This window comes from Pipistrellus hanaki, assembly GCF_964339955.1.
Source record: "Pipistrellus hanaki genome assembly, chromosome: 7".
NCBI classification, from domain to species: Eukaryota; Metazoa; Chordata; class Mammalia; order Chiroptera; family Vespertilionidae; genus Pipistrellus; species Pipistrellus hanaki.
In genome coordinates, this window is record NC_140509.1 from 60,000,531 (window position 1) to 60,021,932 (window position 21,402).

At 38.7% G+C, this 21,402-nt stretch overlaps 1 protein-coding gene across 1 annotated transcript in view; it reads right to left on the reverse strand.

Annotated features, from left to right (window-relative positions):
• Nucleotides 1-5,933: 5,933 nt before the first annotated feature.
• Nucleotides 5,934-21,402, reverse strand: part of SAMD5 (sterile alpha motif domain containing 5) — a 43,982-nt gene continuing 28,513 nt past the window's right edge. The window contains exon 2 of the mRNA XM_084889309.1: nucleotides 5,934-10,809. Within this exon, the coding sequence (XP_084745435.1) occupies nucleotides 10,747-10,809 (63 nt within the window). The 3' untranslated portion in view covers nucleotides 5,934-10,746. The remainder of the gene's footprint in view (nucleotides 10,810-21,402) is intronic.

Here is a 21,402-nt window from a genome sequence, read left to right on the forward strand (position 1 = left end):
ATACCAGCATCCAAATGTGTAGCAGTTTCCGGAGATGAGCAAGGAGCTCTCGGGTGTGCTATGTTTTAGTAGTGAGGATGATGGGCACCGGAGGATCCGGATTGAGAAGTAATTCAGAAAAGTCTGCCTAGAGAACTGCGGTAGAGGGAAAGGGTGTTGGGAGTGTTGGTGAAGGGATTGAGCAAAAAAAAAAAAAAAAAAAAGGGAAAAAGAGAGACAACTCATGGACATGGACAACAGTGTGGTGATTGCTGGGGTGGGGTTGGGAGTGGAGGTGGAAGAGGGCATAGAGAGAATGGTGATGGGAAAAATAAAATAATAAAATTAAATTAAAATGTCCGCCTAAAAAAAGTTGAAAGTTTACCTTGTGTTTACTTAGTTTTATTTTTATGTGTAAAAATAAATCACGAATATCTATGTATAAAAAGTTTAAGACATCTGTCAATAAGTTGAAAATAAACATCTTAGTTAAAAAGCAGTATTTTACAATAGTCACACTGGCCACATACTGGTGTCTTGCAGTGGTCAGCAAACTCATTAGTCAAGAGAGCCAAATGTCAACAGTACAACAATTGAAGTTTCTTTTGAGAGCCGAATTTTTTAAACTTAAACTTCTTCTAACACCACTTCTTCAAAATAGACTCGCCCCAGGTCATAGTATTTTGTGGAAGAGCCACACTCAAGGGGCCAAAGAGTCGCATGTGGCTCGAGAGCCGCAGTTTGCCGACCACAGCCCTAGAGCATCTTAGACTTGATGGAATGCCATATGGTTAAAACCCAGTCTCCTGACCCTCACGTATCCCCTCTTTTATCATAAACCCCACTCTCATTAATCTGCTGCTCTCATTTCTTAATTTACGTTCATTTTATTTGGTCCTGTGTTCAATTTGCCCCCATAAAATATAAAGGTTAACAAGACTATTAAAAGACATACTGCTGAGATTCAAATTCCAGCTTTTCTGGTTACTAGTTGTGTGGCTTGGGGTAAATTACCAAAAATCTGTCTTTCCCTCAGTGTCCTCATCTGTGGAATGAGCACAATGGCCACACCTGCCTCGCAGGGTTGTTGTAAAGATTAAATACATGTAATGTGCTTTCAACAGTGCTTGCCATGTATGGATATACTTTTTAGTGTTTTTCTAGAATCAATTCAATAATGTAAGCTTTTTTTTCTTAACATATCTTGAAAACAATTTTAGTTCATGAGTCACAAATCTCTCTTCACATTTCATCCCTACCTACCAATACTGCCTAATTGATATATAGTAAGAACTCCTGTTCCTCCAACACAAGCTGCTCCTCTAGGGTTATCTTACCTGTTATTTTGTTCAGTTCCCACAAGACCTCTGGGAGGGGGTATTATTAACCTGAATTTTCAGGTGGCAAAACAAAGAATCTTGTAACCAGCCTAGAGTCACTCACTCAGCCAGGTGTGGGGTGCTGAGATTGCATCCAGGTTTTTGTTGCTCCTAAACTTAAATATTCTTCCCTCTTATCCACATAATTCACACATATCAGGAGATGAAAATCATATAATCACTGTACAGTTGCAAGTTTCCTCTTAGGTCAAGCAACTATAATTCTCAGCAGCTCTGTGGGATTCAAACCTGGGTCTGAACAAATTTTATTTTTTAACTACTCTACTTTTTTTTTTTTTTTTTTGCCTTTCTATTGCTAGAAGGTAGAAATAAACTTCAGGGAAGAAGTAATTATTTCCAGGGACAAAATCATGGGTCACATATTTACTTTAATATATCTAAAAGGAAGTTTGTGTAAAATACAATCTAAGAGGGAAGTTAATGTTTGTGTAGATCAGGTTATCAAAATATCTTTGAATTTCATCTAACAGCACCCCATATGCTAGCATCTATGTGATAAATATGTTAATCAAAACTTGATTAGTTTTAATTGCAGAAATAGATCGATCTTTTCTTAACTTTATCACAGGAATAGATGATATGCCTCTTACAATTCGTATTAAGAAAATATGACCAAAACAAAATCGCAATTCAAATAGTGTATCATTTGAGTATTTTGGTGTGCCTTCACAAATTACAATGTTCGATAGATTTATGCCAAAGAAAACCTAAAGGAATATGTAAATTTATCCTATAAATTATTTACATTTATGGTTTTATATAAAAGAAAACAGCAGAGAGTACCTAAGTAACAAAGAAAACCACACCCCAAGGTGAACTTCTGATAAAGAAAAGCTTGGTTTCCCGGGTCTTGGTGTGAAAGGCCTGCTCTCTCCTCCACAAGGTCACAGCGGTCCTGCACGTCCCCTGAAACCAGGAATAACCTGGAAGAGCCCACTCTGCCGCCTTCAGCGTGTAGGTTCCTTCGGTGTGTGAGAACTTCTATCCAATCCTTCATTCAAGGTGAACCAAAGGTAGGTTTATAGTTACTCATGTGGAAAATATCACAATAAATAATAATATAAGAAAAAACTGTGTTTTGCATACTCACAACTGCACATCTACTTTTGCCTCACCCTGTATTATTGAGCCCCCACAAAGTGTCAGAAAATACACAAGGAACCATAGAAGACATGTGGGAACCAATACCAGTGGGGAGGAGGGACAAACCATGTGGATTCATAGTTTCCTGCAGGTCACAGTACAAAAACTAGACCATGTCACTGACTTTCTTCTAAACCACATGAGGTTCTCCAAATACTGCCTGTTTCCCAGGGTGTGTTCGGTCCTGCTATTCTCTGGACACTTTTATAGAGGAGAGAGTAAAGGTGTAAAACAAAAGTGGCTTAGCTACTCACCAGGAAAATCAAGGCTGGATTCAGGGCTTCTGATTGAGAAGTCAGGATTTAGAAAAAGTCAAATGCATATTCTTCACTCAAAATGGTTATTTTTGCAAATGCTCTTATGTAGATTAATTTCTAAAGTAAGGTTAAATTGAGCACAATGGATGTTAAAAAAAACACACAAAAAAGCACAGTGAATATATACAATTCACAATCGGCACTCTTTATTCAAACGAGAAACAGATGAGATTCCACAGACATCCTGTTAAAGATACATGGATATATTTTAAAGTAGAGGAGGTTGGCCAAAAAAGTGTCCATAATTACATGAATGCACTCTGTCCTCAGGGTAACGCTAGAAGAGGGAAGAGTAATTTTTTCATTTAAACTTGTTCAAGATTCCTCTTTTAAATTAAAAAAATCCTCAGTGGGGAAGCATATGGCCTGGAATGAGACTAGAAGGTATTCATTTGCCAGGTTCAGATGAAAGACTTTTCAAAAGCTGCCTTATGTGATTTTACTAATGATCTTTTATCATCCTATTCTTTATCACACTAACACTCCTTAGCTGGAGTCTCTACTGCATTCATTGCATTTCACCATTTTAAAAAATACATTTCAGCCCTGGCCAGGTGGCTCAGCTGGTTGGAGCATCATCCCTTATATCAAAAGCTTGTATTCCATCCCCAGTAGAGGCACATATGGGAAGTAACAAATCTATGTTTCTCACATCAGTGTGTCTGTCTGTCTCTCTCTCTCTCTCTCTCTCTCTCTCTCTCTCTCTCTCTCTCTCTCCCACACACACACACCCCTTCCTCTCTCTAAAATTAATAAAAGCATATCCTCCAGTGAGGATTAGAAAAAAAAGCAAACACATTTTAGTACTACCCACCAATCACTAACTTTTCTAAATATGATTGACAGATCAAGGAAGACTTTAAAACTTTTTTATTCAAATATAGTTGGTATACAATATTATATTAGTTTCAGCTGTACAATATAATTATTTGACATTTATGTACCATACAATGTGATCATCACACTAAGTCTATTAATCATCTGTTACCATGCCAACTTGTCACAATGTTACTTCCTATATTCACCGTTAGCACCCATCCTCCAAGCCCTTTCCTCTGGGAACCATGAGTTTAATCTTTGAAAAGAGTCTGTTTTGTTTTGTTTGTTCATTACTTTCTTCTTTTACATTCCACATATAAATTAAACCAAATAGTATTTGTCTTCCTCTGTCTTATTTCATTTAGCATAATACCGTCTCTAGACCCATGTTGTTGAAAATAGCAAGATTTCTTTTTTGTTGTTGCAAATAGCAAGATTTCTTTTTTGTTGTTGTTGCTGAGTAGTATTCCATTGTATGTATGCACCACATCTTCTTCATCCATTTATTGATGGACACGAGTTGCTTCCATATCATGGCTATTATAAATAATGGTGAAATGAATATAGGAACACAGGAACATATAGTCTTTTCAAATTAGTGTTTTTCATTCTCTGTGGATATATACCCAGGAGAGGAATTGCTGGGTGGTATGGTAGTTCTATTTTTAGTTCTTTTAGGAATCTCCATACTGCTCCCCATAGTAGCAGTTCCACCAGTGGTGCATAAAGATTCCCTTTTCTCCATATCCTGATCAACACTTAGTTCTTGTCTTTTTTATAACAGCCATTCTGACTGGTGTGAGGTGGTATCTCATCCTGGTTCTGATTTGCATTTCTCTGATGATTGGTGATGGGGAACATCTTTTCATTTGTCTATTGACCATCTATATGACTTCTTTGGAGAAGTGTCTCTTCATGTCCTCAGCCCGTTTTTTTGCAGATCAAGGAAGACTTGAAGCCTAATCTTTTAGAGCTGAAAGATTGGGTTTTCAGCTCCCGCAGAGCCCTGCAGTTGCTGGGGGCTTTTGTTTATGAGCAAAAGTGTTCTAACACTACATCTAGGAAAATCATGGATCTAAGGTGAAATCAAGGCCAACCTAGAAGATATGGGTTTTTTGAAGATGCCACAGATACCTTTAGGTATACTTTCTAGGATCTGATATCAGACAAAAATATTATCGTGAACATGCCACAAACTCTTGGCTCCTTGGTACCTTACCTACTTACTTTCTGAGTCAGATGCGCTTATTCTCAGGTCCCTTTTCATTTCTAAAATTCAAATTTTTGCATATTTCTTTATAATATTTACTCTACATTTCCTTGCTTTAAATGTACTTTTCTCTTCTTTAGTGGGAATAAAATCAGCCATTCATAATCACTGAAACATATCACAATGCCATTTTTACATCACCCAAAACACTAATATAGAACTTTTTTTTAGAATATATTTTATTGATTTTTTACAGAGGAAGGTAGAGGGATAGATAGTTAGAAACATCAATGAGAGAGAGACATCAATCAGCTGCCTCCTGTACACCCCCCACTGGGGATGTGCCTGCAACCAAGGTACATGCCTTTGACAGGAATCGAACCTGAGACCTATCAGTCTGCAGGCCGACGCTCTATCCACTGAGCCAAACTGATTTCGGCATATAAAACTTCTTTAAAGTAATGTTTTTGGGCTGCTTATCATGTGCTGATTATTTTGCTAAGCATTTACAATAATTATTCCATTTGCTGAAGGTCCTAAAGCCAGAAAGTGGTAAGGCTGGGACTGACTCTAGTAGACCCTGGATCTAATGACTCCTGAGATGGAGAATCAGGGGCTGAGGAACCACAGCAGCACTGCATGTGGAGAAACTCCGCCTATGACCCTGTCTACCACCTAATACTAGTACTAGTATATCCACACACACACACCCACTGTGGTGGGCCAGGATTACTGGTACAGAATCTCATACTATCACCCTCAGGTACTCTTTTAGTCGGAAGTGGGGTGGAGGGAAGAGGGAGAAAGCCACAACATATACATAGTAACCATCACATAAAAGCATCTAAGTACACATCATAATGATTTATTTGGATTGTGCAAGCAGTGTGGGAAGCCTTGTATTTTCCTTTCTTTTGAGTTAGAACCTTAATTTCCCAAGCTAACCATAATGCTACAGAGCTATAAACATTTATATATCATCCACTTAAACAACGCAGAGGCTATACCCCATTCATCCAATGTAAACGATCACAAAAGAGGCCAAGGTGGAACCGCTGTGAACGCCGTAACATTTATTGAAGAATGAACATGTTTGCCAGTCACAGGGCTGCATGGCATACATTGCATGGTCCATAATGCTGTTCCAATTAGGCTTTCCATAGTGCCTTCTCATACAATCCTTTTCAAAACAATAATCGAAGGGGGGCAGGAGGGTACATTATAATTGCATTTACAAAATCAAACCTGCAGTTTTCACTAGGAATGACTCTGTGCTGGACTACTTGGATGTACACGTGTTGGTTATACAGGGCCATGCACACATTTCTGTATAGGCAGAAATGCTCAAGGAATAATGGCTTTACAAACCCAAAAAGGATCTTAAATACTGTCAAGCTTAGGGGACAGGGTGGCAACTGCAATGAACAGTAGAATTCCTAACATTTGTCCCAATCAAATACTACCTTGCCCATAACACATGCAATACAGCATTTCATTTTTGGAATAATAAGGGAAAATTTGTCTGGTAAAGGGCATGTTACAGAATACATCTAGAAAAAACATTTGTCATCTTAACTGATGCTTAAAAAGTGACTTCTTTTTGTTCCAATGAAAGAAATGCTGGTCAAGTTGTAAAAAAAAAAAAAAAAAAAAAATACCACCCAGCTCACACATGTAAAATTTAACCCCCCATTTCCTCTAAAAGTTATCTTTTAACAACAACAAATAAATATTTATTTTCAGGAATTAAAAACATTTAAAAGAAACATCTATTTTAATAACTGAAAATGTTACATTGTTCATGTTTCTAAACTACTTTTTTTTTTCTTTTAAGGAAATATCTACTATAATGATCATGGAGTAGAAATTTATTTGATTTTTTTTCTCCTTAGAAGTAAATATAAAGCTGAATAGGATTTTATAATCAAAGAATCTGCACAGTGTAAAATATCTATGTAGGAATGTCTAATTGATGATCATTGAGGCTGCATAGAGTAAAATTAGAAATTCTAAAAGAGAAAGAAAGCCTAGTTGATTTGCTCTGCTCTGCAAAATCCATTTTGTGTCATTTAATACAGCAACTATTGTACATGGCTCTATTCTAAGCACAGGGTGTCAGCTAATCTCTCCTAAGGATTCCCTGTTACTTGGCCCTTGGTCTGAATGGAGAACTGGTGATGTAAGGTCAGGCTTAGCTCATTTCTGTGTATCTCTCTGGATATTATTTGCTACTCTTTATTCCTTATTTACTTTGAAATTCAGAACTCTTCCACCAACATGGTGTTATGGCACCTAATCAAGTATTACTTGTACAAAGTTACATAAACCAAATATTCTGTCCAAAAATGTAATGTTCTTGAATCTCTCCTTTTGTTCTTCCTCAGCACCTGGGCAAGGGACCTGTTTCCGGCAGTGAGACTGTCACGAGAGAACCATCTCGTTTTCTGGCAGGTGCTTCCCAGGCCCTGGCACATCTGGTTTCTCTTCACATAGAAGCGTTTGCTGTTTACCGTCATCTGCTTCATATCTTGACTGACTTTAGCCAGAAGCAGTGATTGGGGGCTTCCCCTCTGCACCCCTAATTTGTAAATCAAGTCACAAAAAAATCACAGGGAAATGCACATCTACTACTTACTAATTTGCACACCAGACTTTTAAGTCTAAAGCTGTTTTTAAAAAAAGGAAGATTAGCTAAATACTTTCATATGTGTCTATGTGACTATCTCCCAGACTTGACAAGGGCAGGCCGCATGAATTCTTTCATACAATCAGTAAACATTTACACAACTCCTACTGCGAGGGGCCACTGTAACTTTTTCTTTTATCCTCCTAAAAGAAAGCAAAGGGGCCTTATCCAGGGGGTTCGAGGCAGCAATAATTACAGGTCAATTTATGTTTGAGTTTTCTGGTCCGTTTTAAGGTAACTGGTAGCAAAGAAGGAAAGAGAGAGAGGCACTCAGCACCTACCATGTGCTACAAGCTGACCCAAGGACTGTGTGAGTATAGGCTGCAGAACTTTAAGCCTCTTAAGCTCTACAGGAAGTATTTATTTTCCCCATTTTACGGACAAGCATAAAAGGCTGTGATGAATTTAATAATTGTTCAAGATCATTCCTTGCTATCTACAGTTTCTGTTCTTGGATCCACCACAGACAAAACAGCTATGAATGTGATCTTGACTTTGAACTAAGACCTGAGGAATTCCAAAGTAAAAACCCAATTGTTACTGTTCTTGTTGCTTTCACAACACCAGGGTGCTATGCATCTCTCTGGACTGAGAAACTGCTTGAGTGCATCTATTCTACACTGCTGAAAAGTCCTTTGGTAACTATGCATTCCCTAGACCAAGAAAAAAATCTTTCTGAATAAAATCTTTCTTCCCTCCCCCCACAAACTTGGTTCTAAAATGAACTTGAAGTGAACTTTGCCATACTCCTCCAAATTCCTCAATATTATGAAGTAAAAGTCAGTAATTAATCTCCCTTGATGTTCTAGGAAAAAATAAATTAAGATAACCCTCTAGTTTTGATAACACTTGTCCCTCAGCTACTTTTTTTGCATAAAAAAAATTTAAGGGCATCATAAATGTTAAATTTAAAAGAAAAACACTGGGGGTGGGAGGGGAGAATAACTCCTCCTAAGAGCAATTATTGCCAGATACAATTCATGGCAAGGTGACTACTCTTCTTTGACCTTCTCTTACCTCATCTTGATTTAATGCAAAGGAATTAATGAAATACTGCTCTGCTTAAAGTCTTCTTCCTCTGGTTTTAGGTAAAAACAATCTTTAAAATCCATCAGCTATTTCACATTCTAAGTTGTGACTCTTAAATTAGGTAGAGGACTGTTATTTTCAAACTCTAATAGCAAACACACAGAGAAGACTTAAATTTGTCAAGATAAGTGAGGTTGGACATCACACAAATAGAAGAAAAACAAAAACAAAAATTTGAAATGACCAGAAAAGTCCCATTTTTGGTTGCATTACGTTGGACCATAATGCCCACAGTGAAAACAATAGATTTTTTCAGAAATTAGGGCCCTTTTTAGCATCAGTTCAGCAAATGCATGTAAATGTATGTCTGTGAAATAAATCCGCCACAGGTGCTGCACCTGGAAATGAGGTCTTCAACAGGAAGCCATTTATTATCATAATAAATTATATCTGTGACCTGCAGAGATCCCCTGACACACTCCTTTTGAAGTATAGCTTGTTGCCCTGGCCAGTGCAGGTAGTCCCAATCATCAAAAGGTCACCGGTTCAATTTCTGGTCAGGGCACACACCCAGGTTGCAGGTTTGATCCCAGGTTGGGGTGTGTGTGGGAAGCCAATGATAGATGTTCCTCTCTCAAATTGATATTTCTCTCTCTCTCTTTCCCACCCCCCTTTCCTTTCTTCTCTCTCTAAAATCAATTTTTAAAAATAGCTTGTTAATCTTAAAGACTCTAGTTCACTTGAAGAACAATGACTGAAGTTTGGAGTATAATTCTTATAAAACTGCAAGCTATGTATGTTTAAAAGAAAATTTGGACATACATTTAGAGCTTAATTTCCTGAAATTTATAGTGAAGAATGAGACTGAATTTATCTAGTTTCTAAATTAATCTCTAGAAGTAGCTAAGCCATGTAAACCTTCTTAAAGCAGTACTGTGATAGAATCTCTCTTCCCTGCCCACCCCATTCCTCGGGACCAGATGCATACCAGGAAGAAATGAATGTGGGTTTCTTTCCCTTTGAGTGTTTCCAGCTCTGGAGCATCACCAGGCTGCTGCAAACCTGCATCTCACTTTGCAGTAGGAAGGTTCTGCTCAGCTCCTCTCATGAGCTGCCTGATTTGAGAGCTTGTTGCATGTCTATATCTTTTTTAAATTATTGGCCCTACCAACATGGAAAATAAAACTGCCAATATCCTAAGGCAAGAACAAAAGGAATAAAAAAAAAAAACCCAGAGCCATCTTAATTTCCTCCTCCCACCTCATCCTGCTCTCCATCTTGGCTGCAGTTAGACAGGGTTCTTAACTCCCACCTCCTTGCCCCCACAGACCTGAGGTCAGACCCCGGGGGCGCAGGGTGAGGTGAGACAAGGCACCGGTCGTGGCAGTGTCCACCGAATGAAGAGAACCAGCCACCAAGGCCAGAGCTGGTCTTGCTCAGTGAGTGTCAGATTAGGACAGTTTATTGGCCCTAAATCTGAACTTCAGCCAGATTAAAAATTTTTTTAAAAGTTAGAAAATATCGGCTTCCTTTGGTGATGTGCCTTAATTAGTCAGCTTTATAAATGTACCTATATATATGAAATGACCATAGAAAGCACCTTAAAATAAGAATTCCTTCACCAAACTATCCTATATAGAATTTATAAGCATCCTAACCTATAAAAACATGGTCCTATATAAAGTGGGGGGGGAGGGGGAAGAGTATGTTAAAATACAAAATTAAAGCTACTATTCTCAAGTTACAGGTTAATTTCAAAATGATGTAATTACTAGCGAATGCCAGAAACCTGCTTCTTGTCTAGTGTTACACTTAAAATTAATTCCCCAAAACCTTAGCCAAACTAATTTATTTTCATCAAGAGCTCATAGAATAGAGGGAAGATTCCCAAAATATGCATAAGACTGTATCTCACAATGATGTGTCCTTTACAAATGAACTTGGCACTTCTTAATGTGTGATCTTTCACTGCCTCATGTCTAGCTATTTGTAGGTTAGTTACCCAGTGTACTGATTATTCCAGAATTTTTCCAAGCAAAATTTAAGCTGATGAGTGTTTCCAGGGTCACCATCCATTTCCCTTTTTGAAAGAAGGTCCTAAATATGCCCTTTTCCAGTCTTCAGGCACCTCATCAGTCCTCCACGAGTTCCCAAAAATGATATCTAGCGGTTCTGTGATGACTTCGGCCAATTCATTAAGTACTCTAGGATGCCAGCCAATGGGACCTGTGGATTTGAACATAGGGGGGTTATTGAAGTTCTCCTTTACCCATTCTTCCCCTAGTTCAGCATGGATTCCTGTTCCTATTTTTAAGCCATACTAATCCCTTTCTGGTTACCACCTGGACTTTTTCGAAAAACAGCTCTAAGGTCTGCTTTTTCTCTACGCATTTTCTCTTTGAAGCTAATCAACAAAAAAAATATATTTTATTCTGTTCAAGCCCATTTTTCTCGAGTTTTGTTTTCGAGAGGTCTGTTTCTTTTTCCTTTTAGGTTGCTTGTCAGACAAGATAGTAACACAAAATTACATAAACTTGTATCTTGCCTTCCTAAACCAGTACTCAATGCTATACCTCAGCATCCTCACTAATCGAGTAATAGTCAACACGCTGTGAAACCTGCTAAAGGCTATTCGCCTCGGGCTCAGAGGGTGCATATCAATTAACCTGTACCTGCAAGTGCTAATTCAAAATGCACCTTCCAAAATGAAACCAACTCACAATCATCTTTTATCATAATCACATGGATTATGCAGAAGCAGTAACTTTTTCACATATGCATTTAAAAAGCATGGTTGCACAAGTGCTGGGAAAAGATTAATAAAGATTTCTTCCAAAGCAGAACCTGGTAGAATGCAACCTTGTGTGGTCATCTGTGTCAGTGTTCTGGGATTGAGATTACCCTAATTGTCGGCAAACTCTGATAGGTGTTGACCATGTTAACCCCTTCACTGTCACAATGATTCCTCTGAAATCGAAAGACAGCAACAGATTAGAGCTTCCTCCCCATCTGTCACAGCCATGCCCCATGCTAAGACGCCCCTGACAGCTCTGACATGGACAAAGGAGAGGAAGAAAGGAGAGGATGAAGGAAGAGAGGACACCCGAGTCTTTCCCAAGATTCTGACAGGACAAGCAAATTGTGCTGGTAGATTCAACTGTTCTCTCTCTGGGTTTTTGTTTTTGTTTTTAATTGGAAATGCTTTTGGAAAAGGTGGAACCAATTTTGCTTTCTTTTGTTTTTCTAGCCTGCATCTTTCCTACCTGCCACCAGTTTTGTGCTTTATAAAAATAACTCATATCCCAGGCATCAGTACAAAGATTCTTTAAAAACAAACAAACAAACAAACAAAAAAACACACATACACACAATTGTATACATTTCTCAAGGGCACAGCCATTTGTTTGAGCACATGCCATTTTCACCTCTGCTCAGATAGCCACCTGCTGATGGCAATATGTTAACTAATATGTCACCATTAATTAGTTTGGGTAACATTATCCGGCAATTGAATCTATATGGAAAGTATTACTAACCATGGACAGAAAGTTTCTTTCTCCAGAGAACCAAGCTATTTTCAAGCGTTTTTTGTGTGTTTTTTGTTTGTTTGTTTGTTTGTTTGTTTGTTTGTTTGTTTTTCTTGTAATACTAAGTATTAATAATTTATTACGAACTAATCTATTCAAGTAGTCACTCAAAGAAACCACAGCCAAGCCAAAACATCTATTCAAATTACCTCCTGTTACACACTTTGAAAACGTGATGTTCCATCTTTCTTGACAAAACTAAGGTTTTCTTGGTGGGGAGTGAGGGCAACTTCGGCTTACTATAAAGAAGGCAAAACTGTTTGGTTTTTAATGCACTAATAATAAATAAACGAAAAAGTATTACCAAACTCTATAGTTACTCTAGAGTAGAGTGCAAGATAACTCACTGTTTCTATCAGAAAAACAAACAAACAACAGAAAGAGCCATAGTTTCCAACATCAGCAGTTACTAAGGGAAAGAACAGGATCACCACGGGAGGAGGCAGCATGTTGAGGACATTTCTTATTAGCACAAAAGATGCTCAGATGTCACCATGCTAGCTATAGCTCTGTTGGAAGCCAGGAAGATGGCCTCGCCTGTCATTAAAGGTAGGAGCCTATAAAAATAAAGAAAAATGCCTTTGGACCGGTTATCATCCAGCAAGTGCAGACACACCCTTTGGACTTATCTAAAGATGAGGACATGGAGTCATTCACAAATCTAGCATCAAGTTTACGGCCTCAGAAACCTTGCTTCCTTGGCTCAACAAAAACAAATCGCATTCATTAAACAAGCCCAGCCTTGCAAGTTACTGTTTTTCATTCTTTGGGCCAGAGGGTGGGAGGCAGACAAACAGGATTTCCGTGGTTGGGCCATTCAAGAGGTGAGAGCAGTGGCAGAGAACAGTAATTAGCTGGGCACATGTTGCTTCATGACCATAGAAACACTGGTAATTCCCCTGTTACACACGGTCCCCCTTGCTCTGATGGCTCACCTGCTCCTACTAGGTCCCATTCCTGGTCAAGTGGGATAGGAACGAGCAGAAGCTCAAAATTCTGACCAACGTGAAGGAGCTAACTGATGAAAGTAAGTCTTCTGGGCACACAGGCACGGCCAGCCCAGCCTGGTTTCACACAGCCGCTCCTCCCAGCACACATTATCTGGCATACTCGCACAAAGAAAAAAAAGTTCTTTCTGCATGCCACCAAAGCAATAATAATACTCTATTTATAGGTGTGTATAGTCTTCTCTGGATGTAGCAGGAGGTTGACTTAAAAATCATGAAAGCAATGGCCTCAAATCTGGTCCTTTCTCAAACTTCCTGAAAGCCAACCTCTGGGACCATAAACAGCAAGTTCTACTTCTGGCTCTGTTAATGCTCCTGAAGTTTTGCTATTTTCATAGCCAGTTCGTAAACGAATGCCAGCAGTTTGTAATGTTATCTCCCTATTTCTAGGAAACGTTACTGAAAGGCCTATACTCTGGCTGATCTAATTCTCCCCTTACCTGCCTTGGAGACCTCTCTCAGTCACAGAGTTCTTGTGTTAGGGCCGCACAAACCTAACTCTTGGGCTGAACTGGGTGACTTTCTCAGTCTAATTTGTTTTGGGCAATTATGGGGGAAGGAAAGGGTGGGAGGAAAGGCTCTCATTTCATAGATATTTGGCAATTCTCCTAATCCATGTTAGAGTTCCAAACAGAAAAATAGGCGGGGCAGAAAACGTTATTTAATGAATAAAGAAACTATAATTCTATAGCTAAAAATTAAGATTTAGAAGGTTACATTTTTTCTCCTTTTATTATGTTGATTTTTAACTTTTCAAATCTGATATGTAACTCTTTTTAGCTTGTGATTTGCCCCTAAATAAAGGCAATCAGAATGTTATGTGGACTAACCCATTTCAAAGTTATTTCTCTATTGTGATATTATTCTAAGGACGTAGCTCCATTGCAGATACAGAACCAACAAACATAAATTCTCCACATTTGGTTGCTGGGATAAAAAATAAAACTGGTGCTTGGCAGGCCTGGCTCAGCAGTTGAGCATCCACCTCTGAACCAGGAGATCGTGGTTCGAATCCCAGTCAGGGCACATGCCTGGGTTTAGAGCTCCATCCCCAGTGTGGGGCATGCAGGAGGCAGTAGATCTATGCTTCTCTCTCATCATTGATGTTTCTATCTCTCTCCTTCTCCCTTTCTCTCTGAAACCAATAAAAAATATATTTGTTAAGTAAAAAATAAATAAAGCTGGGTGACTATACACTGACAGTCCATGCAATTTCTTTACAATTGGGGGCAAATGTCTTGTAGGGAAAAAATTAATTAGGAATGACAGTACAAATGTTGCCTCCTCCCCTCCTAGATGGCAAGAAAGGGGCACTAAGCAGAGCCTCTGGGTGCGTGGTGACAGGACATGTTTCCTCCAATGACTTTCTCATGGTGAGTTGACCAACATTCAGCCATGGCACACGGCCTATCCTCATTGGACCAAGGAAGGCTGGGAATCTGCTTGGAGAGAGGGAGCTTCCATACAGCCTCCTTTTCATTATAAACTCCTCCAAGGGCAGAAACCACATTTTATACTTCTTTATGTTTCCCTCGGGGACATTATCTATAATGTCACACACTACTATTGCTGGTAGATTAATTTGTCCGCACTATTATTTCTACATAGAATTTCTCAGTCATCTAAGATCCTATTGGGACATTTTAGACAAGCAAGTCAGAAAGGTGTATAAATTCCTTTGCCTATACGACGGAGAGAAAGTTATCAATATACCAGTATGTCCACTAAGCCCATATGTATCTTAATGGCCATCTCTCAATTCCATAAAAGCCTCAGAGGGTTCTTTTCTAAACTGCTGGACTGGGGAGGCCCCCGCTGCCTCCCAGGCCCCAACAGGTTGAAGGATGCCTTCTGTGAGACAGCCAGCTGGATGCAGGTCCCATTTTCTGCTAGAGGAATCTTAAGAGTAGATTTCTTAGGGGCTCTACAGAATAAAAAAAAAAATGTTTGATTTCCTCCAGAATAATCTACATACTTTTTTTTTTTTAATCCTCACTCAGGATATTTTTTCCATTGATTTTTAGAGAGAGTGGAAGGGAGAAGGGAAGAGGTGAGAGAGATCCATCCATCGATTGATTGCCTCTTGCATGAACTGACCAGGGACAGGGAATGTACCCAAAACCCAGGTACCTTCCCTGACCAGGAATCAAATCTGAGACACTCCAGTGCTTGGGCTGATGTTCTAACCAGTTAGCAACCCAGGCCAGGGTTACATAAATACTTTTTTTTTTTTTTACTTTACACACAAATATCTAAATGCTATGCACACTTTATGGACTAACATCCTGTCTTCATCTATGGTGTGTCCTTGGCAAATAATGACTTACTGCCTACTTCCTGGAACAAAGTAAGTGGGTTTTAATAAAGGCACTGCTTCTCACTATCTCCTCGCAACCCGCATGGTTCTAATCTTCGCTCGGGACTTATCCACAGGTTTTCAGCAAATGCAAAGTACACTAAATAAGCAGGAAATTTTCCTACCTGCTTGTCATTCAGAAAACTCTCAGGAACAAATTCAGGGGGTTCAAAGATAAAAAGCACCTTTGCTTATGCTATCCTCAGGGCATTGACTGATTTGATAATTCTTCCCAACTAAACTGCTATGCAAATCCAATTTCTTAAAAGCATTTTGTTATAATCATCACTGAGTACTCTGAACCTGCTAACTTCCCACGCAGGGGTTGTGGCCTGCATGTGGTGGCAAGCTCTGGGAGACACGGCTCTCAGAGGCCAGGACCTCCTCACTGCCATGCAGTGACAGCCGTGTCTTATCTCTACCAGGAAGAAGATTAACTGTTGGGATTTCTAGACTGTGCTTTCAATAATTTAGTAATAATTAACAGCTTGTCACAACATGAAGCTGGGGCTAGGTCACTACTCTTTCCAGAAGTTTAAAGTACAATCAAGGAGACAAAATGGTAGCTGGTGGGGCCAGTGCTTTCAGGAACCAAAAGGGAATGTATAGAGGGAGTGGAAGGACTCTAAGGAGAGAGACTAAGTGCAAGACAATAAAGGGATACTTATGAACCATAATTATTTCTTGGGCCAACAGTAAATATGAGGGGAAGGATTAGTAATTCCTCATCCAAAATAGAGGCAAAGGAGAGCAGATGGGCGAAGATGCCAACACATTTTGAGATGAAGGAGAGAGGGAGGGAGGCAGGGAAGGAGCTCATTATAGGGGACTTCCGGTTCTCAGTAATGAGGGAGCCAAAGCTATTTGAAGAAGAGTTGTTGAGAGGCGCAGGTTGGGAGTGGTGGACAGAGTCTGAAATAGCCACTAGGGGAAGTTGTATGGAGTCACTTTGACAGCTGCAAGAGGGCATATTAGCTGGATTGGACTGCATGGAATTACAGTGAAATGGCTTTTAGAGTTCCCCTGTATTATGCTTCAGTGTCTCTAAATATCACCCCAAATAGTGATCAAGACAGACATAAGCCTATAAACGTATAACACAAATCCAGAACCAAGATAACGATAAATGCTAGAGAATTCTGAACACCAGGGTTCTGTCCTCCCCTGGAACTCCTCAATAAAATATATTTGGTAAGTCTTTTGATGAAAAAATCCTATTGATGACTGCTCAGGCTGCTATAACAGAATACCATGGATCGGGTGGGTTGTAAACAACAGAAACTCATTTCTCATATTTCTGGAGGCTGGAGACTCCAAGATCAAAGTGTCCACAGATTCAGTGTCTGGGGAGGGCCTCTTCCTGGTTCACGGATACCATCTTCTCAAGGTATCTTCACATGGCAGAAGGAAGCTCTCTGGGGCCTCTTTTCTAAGGGCACTAATCCCATATATGAGGACTCCACCCTCATGATCTAATCAACTCCCAAAGGCCCCATCTCCAAATACCATCACATTGAGGATCAGGTTTCACCTTAGGAGTTTGGGGAGAACACAAACATTTAGCCTATAGCAATGTATGTCTCTAAACATGACTCATTGACTACTCACTTAATGTTCTCATCTCCGTGTCCTTCCCTGTATCCCTTTGTCTCTCTCTCATCTACCTACTCACAGTAAAACCATCATTAGGTGCTAGTGCACTTTGAAATCACCATTAACACTAACTCTTATTATGATTATCTCCAATAAACTTGCCATTAACTATATTAATGAATTATAATATTATAATTATAGTACATATTGTGATTGTTATTACCTGACTAACCTGGTAAGAGTAGAAACTACTAATATTTATTGAGTGACCTTCCTCTGCATCAGGCACTGTGCTGAGAACATTGTATATTATTATACATAATTCCCTTACTTCTCACAAGCCAGTGTAATGGGTATCATGAAACCCAGTTTTATTGATGAGAAATCTGAGACTTTCAAGTACATATTACCTGATAGAGTGCTTGTGTCCAACAGTAAAGTCCAACTTGAATGTATGTCTGCATTCCTAATCATTTTTGACTGGGAACATGCTAGTAGTACTTTTGTCACACCAGCCCTCCAAAACTAATACAGATCCCTTTTATATAAATACCGTACATCATTTCTCAAATGATCTTATAAGTAGTTTTAATCACCTCATTTTGTTTTTATTCAGAATATTAAATGTGTAAAATGATTAGTTAGATATACAATGATATTTAATGTAATTCATAATGCATAAGAACTATTTTGACTATTACCTATTAAATTAATGGCACAAACTGTTTAAATTGATTATGTAAGAAAAATAGGATTTAAAATACATTAAAAACTATTCACTGTGTTTATACATGGACTCCATGAATATTAAAATGCAGAATGATATTTAACTATGTATTACAAGATCAAAAATAGAAAATCAGCATGTGAAAGGATTGTTTTTCTTTTGCTTATGATCTACTGGCTTATTTATTATTTACTTAAATATTTATGATTTGTTTTAAATTGTAAGACAAGAGAGGTTTCAAAACTATTTACAAGCATTTTTCTACAAATAACACACTAGGCATGTGGCTGTTTTTATTTCCAATAAATTAGGACTGAATATAATTGCCAGTATTTTCCTGTTTTGATATCAGTTACTGAAGAATGAGGAAGAGTTTACTATGCAGTGTAGTTATATTTGAGCTCTGTGAGTGTTTCATTTTAAAGAGGAAAACATTTAAATAATTTTTATTGAGTTATTTAAAGATATATAATTAAATAATTACTATTCCCAACCTGGACAACTTTTTTAATTCGTCTAACAGTTCAGAAACCTCCAGCTGGCAAACACTTCACTATTCTATTTTAGTGTTCTCAAACTTTCAGTTCAAGGAGCCATTAGCATTTTCGAAAAGCACTGAGGATTCCAAAGAGCTTCTGTTTATGTGGGTTATAACTATTTATATTTACTATATTTGAAATTACAACTAAGAAAAATTTTAAATATTAAATTCATTTAAAATATAAAATACTAAATGCCTTATATGCTAGCATATATAATATATCTTTATGTAAAATAAATATATTCCCCTCCTAAAGAATTAATAAGAAGGATGGCATTGTTTTGCATTTTTGCATATCTCTTTACTTGATAGACAACTGGATTTTCTTTTTTTTTTTTTAATATATATTTTATTGATTTTTTTACAGAGAGGAGAAGAGAGGGATAGAGAGCTAGAAATGTCGATGAGAGAGAAACATCCACCAGCTGCCTCTTGCACACCCCCTACCGGGGATGTGCCCGCAACCAATGTACATGCCCTTGACCGGAATCAAACCTGGGACCTTTCAGTCTGCAGACTGATGCTCTACCACTGAGCCAAACCGGTTTCGGCAACAACTGGATTTTCACATCTTTCACATTTGTTCTATGGAAACATGTTTTTTTAGATGAAATATATGAAGGAAATCTGGCCTCCATAGATGTATCATTTGAAAAAAAAATTAATAGCTTTTTTAAAGAGGTAATTATAGATATGCTTTTTGATACCATAACAAAACTTGACAACAGATAGTGTCTTAAAAGTCATTTGCAATGTGAGATCTGAAACCATACCAATGAGCTATTTCTACTACATAAAAACATTGGCCCATCTTCCATTCTTAATGGATCTCTTCCCATCCTGATTTGGTAACATCATGCATTGGTCATTTGAAAAATATGTGTTCCTGAGTTATGCAGATCTTCCAAATGTTAAGCCATATTATTATTCAATGTAAAAAAATAACACAACATTTATTAATATCACCACATCTCTCAAAGAAAGCCTTTAAGTCTATTATTGACTAACTGTCAAGCTCACTGTGGCAGATACAAATTTTCCAAAAATATAATTTTTACTTGAATACTTAAAGTTTATCTTAACAAATATAGCCAATTGTTTTTCTTGAAATATTAGGTCCACTTTATTCATCTTTGAGGAATTATCTGCCAAATGCCCAACTCTAATTATGGCATGTTCTTCAGTTGTTCTTTCAAGTGAAAATGGTGTTCCATGAATAAAGCTGCTAATTCAGCTAGCAACTTAAACAACAGCAGAAGTGGTTTGCAAGGAGACCAGGTACACACACTCTTCCATTTACAACAGAAGTCTTTATGAGTAGTTTCATTTTATGGCACAGAATATTTAAAAAAAAAAAAAAAAAAAAAAAAAAAAAAAAAAAAAAAAAAACTTACGCATAGGTTGAACTTCAATAAACTTACAAATTTCCACTACTTCATCAAGGATATTTTTAGACAAGTGGCTCTTTTTGGCATGTGTACAGATAAAGACTACAATAGGCGCTGATATGGTTTGGTGCCACTGCCTTGATTGGCACTAAAGTGCCAGCACTTTCAACCACTGTTGCTTTTGTGCTCCCAGTGCAAGAGTCCACAAGGTGAAAGGGGCCAGTAATGTCATAGCATTGCTATGAACCAATTATGACCACGCAGACCCCCTAAAAGGATCTCTGAGACCCCCAATGATGTGAGGACCACACTTTGAAAGCCCTTGCCCTACACCACTTCCAGATGGAGAGTCAAGGCAAAGGTCACAAAATCAGCACCAGCAAGTCTCAGATCAACTCACTAGTCTGCAATGAAAGTATATGCTTTGAAATGAGAGCTCTTCCTAACAATTGCTCTGTATTCACCCTCCTGGCCCCCCATCTGGCTCGGCCCCATGCAAAGTCGGGAGGCTTTCCCCCATGAAGGTGAGTTGATTTCCTTCACCTGTCTGGTGAGAAGGGTTGCAAAAACAGCTGAGCTGCCAGGAAAAAAAAAAAAAAAAACTTCTCTAAGGGATTCTCCTTGCCAACCTTGACAATAACAACAGCTTTTGAAATGACTTGGGCAATTCTGAGAACAGCTAGCCTGCAGCATCAATATAATCCTCGGTCCAGTCCCAGTTTCTCAATCACTGGAGCAGGGCCTCCACTGGGCCTTGACTTCACCTGCCAAATTAGAATGGGCAGAGAAGCAAGACCAGGGATCCTCAAACTTTTTAAAGTGGGGGCCAGATCACGGTCCCTCAGAGAGCTGGAGGGCCGGACTATATGAACTACTAATTCCTACTGTAACACCTCGGCTGCGATCACTGCCCAAAAAACCTGGCGGGCTGGATCAGACTCCTCTGCGGGCCGCATGTGGCCCGTGGGCCGTAGTTTGAAGACCCCTGAGCAAGACTATGACCATATCCTCCTCAGCAATTCCTTGGAAAGCACATTTGCATGTTTATTGGCAGCCAGTGAAGGACTATCTAGAGCAGTGTTTCCAAACCTTCTCTCATGATGAGAATCACCTGGTGGAGTTGTTAAAACACAGATTCCTGAATCCCAACTAAGAAGTGCTAAACTAGAATTTTTGGGAAGATATAGGTAAAATTGTATACTTAACTAGTGCTCTAAGACAGATTTTATATACAGAGCACTAAGTTAGGTATGCAATTTTACCTATATGTTCTCAAAAATTCTAGTTTAGCACTTCTTAGTTGGGATTCAGGAATCTGTGTTTTAACAACTCCACCAGGTGATTCTCATCATGAGAGAAGGTTGGGAAACACTGATCTAGAGTGTCTATGTTGTTTTCTATCATTCCACCTCTTCTCTGGTTTGGGCAGGGGAAGGAAGGGCACTTGCAAATGTCTCAGGAAAGTAACATGCTCTGACACCATCATTCTGGGATTCAAGGACCCGTAGCTAATTCTTTTAAAGGCATAGTACCTATAAAGTCATCTGAGTAATCCTCAAGATGCTGTCCTTGTCCAAATGAACTCTGAGGACATGTAAATGGGTTACCTGAAACAGCAAA